At 33.2% G+C, this 11,646-nt stretch overlaps 1 protein-coding gene across 1 annotated transcript in view; it reads right to left on the bottom strand.

The window, feature by feature from the left end:
* Fib (rRNA 2'-O-methyltransferase fibrillarin) overlaps window positions 1–10,242 on the bottom strand; it is a 35,040-nt gene extending 24,798 nt beyond the window's left edge. The window contains exon 1 of the mRNA XM_089091987.1: window positions 10,215–10,242. Coding sequence (XP_088948113.1) covers window positions 10,215–10,227 — 13 coding nt within the window. The 5' untranslated portion in view covers window positions 10,228–10,242. The remainder of the gene's footprint in view (window positions 1–10,214) is intronic.
* Between the last annotated feature and the right edge of the window lie 1,404 nt (window positions 10,243–11,646).

Here is an 11,646-nt window from a genome sequence, read left to right on the forward strand (position 1 = left end):
AGAGGATAGGGCGTGCATTTATGGACTGTGAGTTGGCAGGGACGGGAAGTCTTTTCACATTTATAATTTGAATGCCTTGGAGTTTGTAATAATGGTAATTTGCAATCATTGCAAAATAAAAAGAAAAAGGATAACAGAAAGCAAACACAGCTTGTGTTTGTGTTTATCCGCATCACCATCATATTAGTTTCTTTTAGTTGTGAACTTTTTCCTCCTTCATTGCTTGTTTTTTCTACTTCTTTTTTCAAGGTGGTATATACCACCTAATACACTGTTGTCAAGTAGAGGTGAAAAAAATAAATGACAATAATGGTAATAACAGATGCTGGGTAAGCAATGACTGGCTTTTGGTGTGTAAAAGTTTGCCCACATCTGACTTACAGAATAGCTCAAAATTATTGAATGCTAATCATTAAAAAGTGTGTATTTGCATATTTCATAAATAGTGTTTGATTTTTGCTTAGATTGAATTTAATGGTTTTTGAGCTTGTTTTTTTCAAATCTAGGCTGCTATATATGGGTGTGAAATCACAGTACATTAAGCATATATTTTGGATATGATGGACATGTCACACCTTGTTGCCAAAGGGCCTTTGGGCATATCTGCCCTCTAATGGAGCCCTCTTTGTCAACCTTGTTTTTATTAACAAATTTTACCATTCATGATGTTCAGGAACTATTTAAGGAACAGTCCTAAATTATTAAATGTTAATAATTCAATAGCATTAATATTGCAGCATGACTTTCCTAACTTTTTTTATACCAAAATCGGTTTCATTAGGTTTTTGAGCCTGTTAGTTACACATCTGAGATTCCTGCTAAATAATATAAACAGTTTGAGTGTATTTTCTAAATAGTGTTTGATTCTCACTTATGTGTTATATAAGAATTTGTAATATTGTTGATTATAAATCTGAAGCTAATATTGCATTATAGGAGTCCAAAATCACTATGCAGCCACTACCATCGTTTTTCTTGCAAATAGAACTGATTGCATAGATGTCCGCAATATAAATATAGAATGGTTATAAATTAATCTAGAAAAAAAAATTTTTGATGGAAATTAAAGAGCAAATTCAAAACTTAAATAAACAGAAATTGTTATTAATAAGCACCTGAAACTTAATCAGAATTTAAATTGCTCAATGATATAATGAGCATAACTGGCCCCCTGTGTTCAACTCTTTATCCCCCCCCCCATCCTCTTCCAGAAACATAGTTCTGTAATATACAAAAGTTACTTGTAATAATAAAAGAATATGAATAATATCCATGATATATTACAAATTATCACTACCTTGGTCATACAAAATGCTACATTAGTTTGTTGAATATTTGGTTTGAAAATTGGTCTGTGTCCTGTGTCCATAGAAAAAATTGAAAATGGTTTCATCTGTAACCTGTTTCCAAGACAATGTTTATAGCCTATATGCAATAAAAAATTTTCCGTTGATTTTCAATTGAAGTTATCAAGTATTTTGCAGTAGGTTGTATCAAGACATGGCTAATTGTAGACAGAGAAAAGCCAAGACAGATAGTCCGTTGTCCGAGTCTGTTGATTTTGAATTGAAGTTATCAAGTATTTTGCAGTAGGTTGCATCAAGACATGGCTAATTGTAGACAGAGAAAAGCCAAGACAGATAGTCCAAGTAATTGAGAGTAATTGAGGTTATAACTTGTATAACCATTTTGAAAAATCCTTTTTCTAAACAACAAGGAAGCTGATAATAATAAATATATATTATTTGTATGTAGATATAGCTATTAATAATGATAATACAATAATACAATGTATTATTAGAAGTGAATACTATTTTGGAGAAATCTCGTTTGTCTTTAATCCATTTAGTATTCCTCTTCATTCGGTGTCCAGGGAATGATAGACTCCCTTACCCACTTCATTGCTACACTACTGAAATTATTGCATTTACAAGTTTTGCCATCCCGCATCCCTGCCCATCCTTTTTATTGCCATTTAGTCAATAAAATTTCTTTTTGCATATAGGCTATATTGCCATTTGTGCTTTAACTAAATGTATTTTTTATGGTTTTTTCTTTAACAGTGATTAAATTCAGTATGTCCTGGTTGAAATAATGAGTAAGTAAATATTAGTTTATCAGTAAATAAATTGGTTATAATCATTTTTTTTCTCTCTAATAAGTAGCATGTGATTATCAGCGTTTTCTTCCTTCTAAATCCCATACTTTCAAGTGTGTAGGAAATTAGTTGGATATAAGCTTTCAATTTAAGGTATTTGTCTATTTTTCAGTCAACTAGAAATCACATTCTAAGCTTTTGGGCGCTTGATGTTTGGCACAATTGCACTTATCATAAAGAAATTACTACAATAATTATTACAATTATTACAATATGTGGAAATTATTTGTTATAAAGAAATTGAAAATTTGTGACCATTAATTTGTACTGATTGAGAAAGGTTTTATGTTGTCTATGTTTCCTTCCTTTCAATCAGTACAAATTAATTGTATGTCTAACCTCACAACCACCATATTTAGAAACTCCTTTACCATACTATCAGCATGCAAGGTCTTATTATTTTTCAATCCCTTTAGTACTGTCACAAAGTTTTCCTCACAAAATAAATCATCCTCCACATCCAAAGAGCCCACTTTCTTTCACTCCTCTTATTTTTCCTATGATTTATTACTCAAATAATTCTTTTACAATCCTCTCCTCTCTAATAAACATAAAGCACTTTCACTAATATTCCAGGCAACATTTCTAACTTTCTTTGTTAAGACAGTTTAGTATTCAACTGTTTCTGGAAAATTTTTCTTAAATTTTCATCTTGGGGTCTAAAATTATCATACCATCCTGGAATGTAGTTACCCTTTTATAATTTTCAGCATTAAATTAAGCTTAGACACAACAGATGATGATATTTACTCTTGATATCAACAACAGAACTCCTATATACCCTAATATCTTGTATTAATCCTGCCAGTCTGGTTTGTAATAGCAGTCAATTCTGTCACCAACATGTGAGTACCATGTAAACTTATGAGCATTTTATGACCAAATACTGTATTGGTTATAACTAGATTATTATACTTACAAAATTGCAGCAGTTTGGAATCAATAATGTTGTCTTTTCTAATGCCAAATTTACCTAAACTAGGGTACAATCTATTTCTTTTTCTACAGCCTGGAGATTAAATCCCTTTATTAAATTACCAGATTTCTGCCAATGCCTCTGTCTATATGTTCCTGTAGCTGAGAGTAAAACTAATCTGAGTCACTAATATGATGAATACACTGCACTTTTTAGTTATAAAATTAAGGATAAACATAATAGCTTGGCAATATCTAAGGTAGTACTTTTGGCAGTGGATTCATTCCTGAAAATTTCATTTGCCTAACTGTACTATTTCCCAACATAGCAAGAACCCCTAAACTAGGACACTTCATTCTCTATACTCAGGAATGTTAATACCTCTTGGTTATGTGACCATGTTTATTGTGTAATTCCAATGGTGTTTTGTTTCAACTCAACACCAATTTTTAGGGATTTTTAGGCTATTTTTCAAAAATCACTTAAATTTGTTTTCAAAATAACATTTAACTATTCAGACTAATTCAGATAATAGTTACAATCAACAAATTGCAATTCTTTCTCACTAGCCAGTTTTTATTTAAAAAAGTTGTTTAATTTTTGGTTACTATGGGCTGTGGTTTGTCCTTTTCCTAAGTTGCAGCTACAGCTGTAATCATGGTAATAAAAGAATGGAGCAACCTTTCTTAGGACCTTATTAGTTCTGAAGATCAATAGGTGCCTTCATGAATTGTGACTAATCTATGACATCACAAACAAGATATGAGGCAATGAAATTGCTCCAGAGGCTTTTGGTGTTATGTGGGTTGGCTTGAAAGCAAACCAAGCATTGAGAACATACTTTATGAATTTTCTGTTCCTTGTTGCCACTGATGTTGCTTATTTGCCTTTAAAATAATTTGAAAGGGTTGGCTTATGAGATATTCATGAAAAATAAGCCTGTATAATTTGTGCTATATATTTGTAAATTAGGGATGAGGGGTAAAAGTGATGCACTTTCAAGAATGACCCAAGTAGAACACAAAAATAGTACAAATTAAATATATATATATACATATATATATATATATATATATATATATATATATATATATATATATATATATATATATATATATATATATATATATATATTTCAAGAATGACCCAAGTAGAACACAAAAATAGTACAAATTAAATATATATATATATATATATATATATATATATATATATATATATATATATATATATATATATATATATATATATAATACATATATATAAATATATATACATATATATATATATATATATATATATATATATATATATATATATATATATATATATATATATATATATATATATATATATATATATATATATATATATATATATATATATATATATATATATATATATATATATATATATATATATATATATATATATATATATATATATATATATATATATATATATATATATATATATATATATATATATATATATATATATATATATATATATATATATATATATATATATATATATATATATATATATGATATATATATATATATATATATATGTATATATATATATATATATATATATATATGTGTGTGTGTGTGTGTGTGTGTGTGTGTGTGTGTGTGTGTGTGTGTGTGTGTGTGTGTGTGTGTGTGTGTGTGTGTGTGTGTGTGTGTGTGTGTGTGTGTGTGTGTGTGTGTGTGTGTGTGTGTATATATATGTATATATATATATATCATATATATATCATATATATATATATATATATATATATATATATATATATATATATATATATATATATATATACATATATACACATATATATATACATATCTATATATATATATATATATATATATATATATATATATATATATATATATATATATATATATATATATATATATATATATATATATATATATATATATATATATATATATATATATATATATATATATATATATATAATGGAAAAATTGAACAAAAGTGGAAACATAGAAAATCTGCTGACTATGCCTCAGTTTGGCAGGTCTACTTCAGATACAGACACATGAAAAAAAAAATTCTTACTTCATTTTGTGCTTAAAAAATGTAGTCAATAGGTATTCTATGCATAAACAACTTTCACCACTACTAATCCCCTAATGTCCTAGAATATAGCACAAATTTTATACATTCAGTGCATTTTGCCACACATCACTCTTTTGTTCCAACTAAATAACGATAAATTGAAGGAACATTGACAAAATCAAGAAATGGAAAAATGCATGGAAATATATGATTTGGGCTATATATGGGGTGTGGTTTTTAATTAAGGTCTATTTGAAATTAAATACACAACAAAAGGTTATTTCAACAAAGTAAATTTTTTCAGAAAGTACATAATTTCCCATTCTTGCTTGAGCTCTAGCTCAACAAATACAAGTTATAAAAGTTTACTGAAAGCAATACACAATAACAACCCAATCAGTGGAAAGAAAGTACTGAAACTGTTTAAGTTTTTAAGAATATTTTAATAACTCTGAATTTTATGGATACTCTGCTCTAAGCTGAGAGGACATGTACTTCGTTTTCATTGATGAAGACACCAAAAACACTACCTTTCTTGAGCCGGCCTCTTAAAAAGGCTATGAACCGTAAGAAGAAAGCATTTACAAAATATGTAAGATGCAAATACACACACTCCTGGGATCGTTTTGCAAGAGTAAAATTAAACTGAGGCAAATGACCACACACTTTATAGCTGACTATGTAGATAACTTGCCATTAAACATAAAAGACAACCAAAAGAGATTCTGGAGATATGTAATTGCTAAAGATAAAAGTAAACAAACTATGCTATTCCTGCTCAACCCTGAATGAAAAAAGCTGGAAGATCCAGAGGACATTGCAAACTTGCTGAACAACAACTTTGCATCCACTTTTTCAGAGGACCCCAATGACAAACCACCATCCCCTGCCCCAAGGATGGTCAAGCATCCTATGCCAAAACTTTACATCACAATGGACGACATTAAGAAAAGGCTGAGTAAACTAGACCCCAATAAAGCTAAAGGCCCAAATAGTATACATTCCAAGCTCCTTAAAGAACTTGAAGATATAGTAGCCGAGCCGCTCTTTTCGCTATTCAAGCTGTCTCTTCAGACTAGTAGCCTACCTGCAAATTGGAGGACAGCCATAATTACTCAAATATTCAAGAAAGGATCTAGAACCCAGCCTGAAAACTATCGACCAATTAGCCTGACCTCAGTTCAGGCCAAACTTATTGAAGGGATAGTCAATTATGCAATCACAGCGCATTTGACCAAGAATGGCCTTCTTTTTGGGGGCACATGGGTTCTGGAAAGGTATGTCTTTTGAAACCAATCTAATACTAGCTTATGGATCTGTAACTGATCTGCTGGAGCAGGGTTTCCCAGTCGATGTGTTCCTACTGGATCAGGCTAATGCCTTTGATAAATTGTCGAACTGCTACCTGATGATCAATCTGTCAGTATATCAGATAGACAATGATGTTGCCCAGTGGATTCAAAGCTTTCTATCCAACAGAACCCAGATTGTTGCTGTATATGATGAAAGAGGTGACCTCATCTACTCCACACCAGGTCAAATTGAGAGTGGTGTTCCCCAAGGGACCAAACTAGGCCCAATACTTTTAAACCTTTATATAAATGATGCTCCTAAAGTGGTCAATAATGGCTTAGAACTTTATGCAGACAATTCAAAACTCTTGGTCCAGCAGCCTCTATAGAAAACTGCTCTTCACTGCAAGAAGATCTCAACCGCCTCTGTCTGTGGGCAACAACCTGGATGCTTGAGTTCAACCCACACAAATGCAAAGTACTTCATCTTAGTCCAAGCAATCCCTGCCATAGTTATCAAATGATTGAGTCCTTGTTTGTCCCCATCTTGAGTTTGGTATGTTGGTTGCCAACCCCTACTTTAAGTGTGACATGAACATTCTTGAGAAGGTCCAGCATAGAGCAACCAAGCTCCCTTTTGCAAAAAAAAACAAATCTCCTACAAGCAACAACTAGAAAAGCTTGACCTACCTACCCTAATGCACTGTAGAGAGAGAGGAGATGTTATCCTTACATTTAAGATGATGACCAGTGACTTCATCAAGCCCGTTTTTGATCATAGTGATTACACCAGACCACAAGGAAATTCCATAAAACTGTATTATAGATTTAGCAGAAAGCACAAGAGGTGTAGCTTCTTCCCCATTTACTTTCTTCCACAGTGAAATTCACTCAGTGAATCTACCAAGTTGGCCAGATCAGCTGATAGCTTCAAGGTTGGTGTTGACCATGATTGGAGTGGCAAATCATTGAAGATGCAGTGGGATAAACCCCCCATCAAGGAGTAGGACCTATTAGGTGCAACCTGCCCCCTCTAACCCCCAAGTATGCCCAGCCACAAATACATATAGTGAACCCAACAACAAAACCTAACTGTCCTGTAAATATGAAAATTGTGTTAATTGTCCTGTTGTTATGAAATGTGTTTTTGTTGTCCTGTACATATGTAAATAGGGATAATCCAACTGTGAAATGAAGATTATCAAGTCAACATTACGTGGCAACATCTACAGGTTCTTCAACCTTAGTCACTAGAAGATGCAATTTAAGGTAAATTTACTCTATTTTTCAACATAGTTGCCAAGTTTGTGCAGATGCTTATTATACCTCTCAATTAATTTTAAAGTACCCTCTTCATAAGGACTTACCACCTGCCCCAATGACCAAGAGTTCAGTGCTGTTTCCACATGATTGTCATCATTTTAACAGTTGCCACTGAGGTGTTGCTTGAGGTAGAGAAATGGATGGTAGATGCTTGGTGCAGGATCAGAACTGTAGTGCAGGAGGTCTAAAACTTCCCACCCAAAACTGTCCAACAAATTACAGTTCTGACCTGCAGTGTGAGGTCTGGCATTGCCATGGACAATTCCCTTTTTCAGCATGTTGTGCTTTTTGTTTTTGATTTGCTCTGCATAGCTTTCTTGGGGTTTGGCAGCATACTTCTGCATTGATAGTGGTTTTCACCTTCTTTGTGATAACAAGTCAAGAACTTCTTGCACACCCAAACTTTTGGTTTTTGTGGTCCTCTGCTAGGAGTTTTAGGACCCAACAGGAGCAGTTTCCTAAACTGTAGGTGTTCAGAAACAATTTTGTAAAACACTGACCTTGACACCTTACCTTAATCCATTTGAGAGCTTTAAGGTCCTCCAGACATGTAGCACTCTTGAGTTGATGACTTCCAGTTGAACCTCCACTGCTTCTTCTCCTACTCCTTGTAAAGTTGATCTTTGAAAGACTGGATGGAACAAGCTCTGACAGTAGAGTCCGTCAATTCATTCCACTGGTTCAACCTCAGGAAATTAATTTGATAGATCTGTTATTGTAAAGCACCTGTTCTCACAAATACCTTGCTCCAATTGAAGTCACCCAATTGTCTGTAATCAAAAAGGGTGACCATACCAGTACTCATCATGAACGACTTCACTGCCATCTTTGAATTTTTTACCCACTTATGCACTTTGTTTTTACTCATAACAGTATGATCATACACTTTACAAATCTGTCAATGAAATCCTGTAGCAGTCAGGTTCCTTGCTGACAAAAATCATATTCCTGAGCCAACTTCATATGAGGCAGGCAAGTTGATAGTCTTGGAAATTTTGAAAGCACAGAACAGAACCATACAGGTTAGCTACACTAGCTAAAAGTGAATAGGCCTACAGTTGTTCCCAAGGCATACTGGTAAATGATGTATGTGCTTGCTGTAGTATGCCCATGAACTACTAGTGTCTCCAATGAAATGGATCTTAATTAAAAACACCTCATATTTACAATTTCAGGGGTAGGGGTGACAAAATTGGTTTGTGCATAGAAAATCTGTTAACTATATTTGTAGACAGACATGAAATAAGCATCATGTTTTTTTTTGTATTTCCTTATGTAGAGAGGATCTACCAAACAATGCCAATTTATTTTATTGACATGTTTCCTTCTGGAAAGTTGAATCACTAGCCAAAACATATAGGGCTACTTAGGACAGAATAAAACCCATCTAAAGTTTTACCACCCTTTAGATTTCTAAAATTATGAAAATCCTGTAAAATTCTATTTTGGCTATCTTAGAAAGGGGTTAGGTTAGGAAAATGAAACTTTCAGGGATGCATTTAGAGGCTAAGGTATGGGTAAATTATTGGCAGTTCATATTATTGACTTACAAATAAAGTGAACATATTACCCAATGCCTTTTTTATGCTCTTTACAAATATACTAATCATTTTTGTCAGGAATAAATTTTACCCCCGCCCCTGTATATACCAATTCAGGGTATATATTTGCACATTAGGGGGTGGGGGTAAAGTTTAAACTCACCTCTTATTTGCATCAGAAATTAATTGGAAGAAGGAGTGGAGGTGGGTACTTCAAAAGGTAAAGTTCTACCAAATCATATTATTGAGTTAGGAATAAAGTGAATACAGTAGGCTACACCATTTGATGCCTTTTTTTATGCTGATAACAAATATAATAATCATTTCTATCAGAAATGAATTTCAGCCCCCCCCCCCTATATGTCAATTCAGGGTTAGGTTAGGATAGGTATATATAAGGGGGGGGGGACTGAAATTCATTTCCGATAAAAATGATTATTATATTCGTAATCAGCATAAAAAGGCATGGAATGGTGTATTCACTTTATTCCTAACTCAATAATATGATTTGGTAGAACTTTACCAATATAACATAGATTATAGGCTACATAACTTGTGAAAGAGGCTGGTAGGCTATCTTGTTCCTAGATGAATGATCCTCAATCCTCATAGGAAATACTAAAGAAAGTTTGCCTTGAAAGCAATCATATATCTGAATCAACAATAAAACAAATCTTGAGAGCTCCCATAAACAAAAAACATTTAGGCCTGAACTGACCTGTTGGCTAACTAAAGGCCTAAATATAACATAGATTATAGGCAACATAACTTGTGAAAGAGGCTGGTATCTCGTTTCTAGATGCATATCGTTTGGCCCATTTCTCCTATTGGACATAGCTTCATCAAGAATTACAGATATACAGAGAAATCCAAGCCTAAACAAAATAATATACCTGGTCTACCCATTTCCACGTGTCTTTCAGTAGCCTCGCTATCGTAATCTTTTCTTTACTAATTTCTTATTTACCATAAATTGTAATACGCTGCGTTGTATTTAAACAGCTTTGAGGAGATTAGTGAATGTCCCCGCTCCCCAGGAAAACCTCGACGAAAACATTAGTGTTTACTTGCTGGAATCTGTCTCAGGTTGAATCGGAAGCTGATGTGCTAATTTCCTTGGGAATCGTGTAATTGTTTAACTGTTTAATAAAAAAAATAAAGTGAAAGTACGAGCAGAAGGGTATAATGATAGACTAGTGTTAACAATTCACTGCAGCACCAAGCCGCCTGAGGCTAACCAAGTTACGCACGCTGCTCCTCCATCCCAATATATTCACACCATCCCTCTTTTTACCCTCCCAAGAAGTTCCCATTTCCCTTAATCTTCCCTCATAGCATCCTCCCACCTCAGCCAAGGACGACTTGCTTTTCATTTAGTCTTAGACAGTTGGCCGAAAAGGACAATCTTCGGCAACCTGCCATCCACAGAATGTGCCCTACCCGTCTCAAACTTTCTCTTATTACAGCCCCAGAACCGGGACTGAACACCACTTTTTGTACAGCCTGCTGTGTAAAATACGGTCAGTCATTCAGGTAATCAAAACAATCCGTAAGCAAATTCTCTGGAAAACATCTAACAAATCTTTCTCCGTTTTTCGGAGCGCCCATGCTTCAAAACCATATTTGACCCGACAACTTTCATCACTGGAGTTTCCAATATTTTAATTTTGGCTTACAGACTTACGTTCCCATTCTTCCAAAGTTTTTTTCAACTATGAAAAATATTCCTGGGTCTTGGCTATTTTACTTTTAACATCTTCACTGCACCCACCATCTTTATTAATAATACTACCTAGGTAAATGCAGCTGTCTACTTGATTGATGTTTTCGTTACCCGAATTTCCCTTTTCATCTTCAATAATTCCTAGCCTTAGCAACTTAGTCTTCTTAATATTTATTTTCAAGTCTGTCCTAGCACCCTGATCTCATAAAACATATGAAAGTTCATTTATCTGGAACACCCTTTCAACTAGGATGCTTAAATCATTAGCATAATCTAAGTCCAGGAAAGTTTTAATTCCTTTTTTGAATTTGTGTTTTCTTATTGCCTTTGTTGTGCTCCTTAAGACAAATTCCATCTAAATGATCCATATAACTGGGGATAGAACACAACCCTGCTTAACACCTGATATAATATGGAACCAGCTACTTACCAAATTTCCTACCTTATCTAAAGCAGTATTATTCTCGTATATAGCACTAATCACTTTAATGTATTTGTTTGGTATTCTATACAAGAATAAGACCTTCCTTAAAGCTCCTCTGTCAGCTGAATCAAATGCTGAATCAGGCATATCTCAACTTTTAATCTAAGAGGGGAAATTT

Source organism: Artemia sp. Qi Xiang Cuo, chromosome 7, assembly GCF_049724085.1.
Source record: "Artemia sp. Qi Xiang Cuo chromosome 7, ASM4972408v1, whole genome shotgun sequence".
In the NCBI taxonomy this organism is placed as follows: domain Eukaryota; kingdom Metazoa; phylum Arthropoda; class Branchiopoda; order Anostraca; family Artemiidae; genus Artemia; species Artemia sp. Qi Xiang Cuo.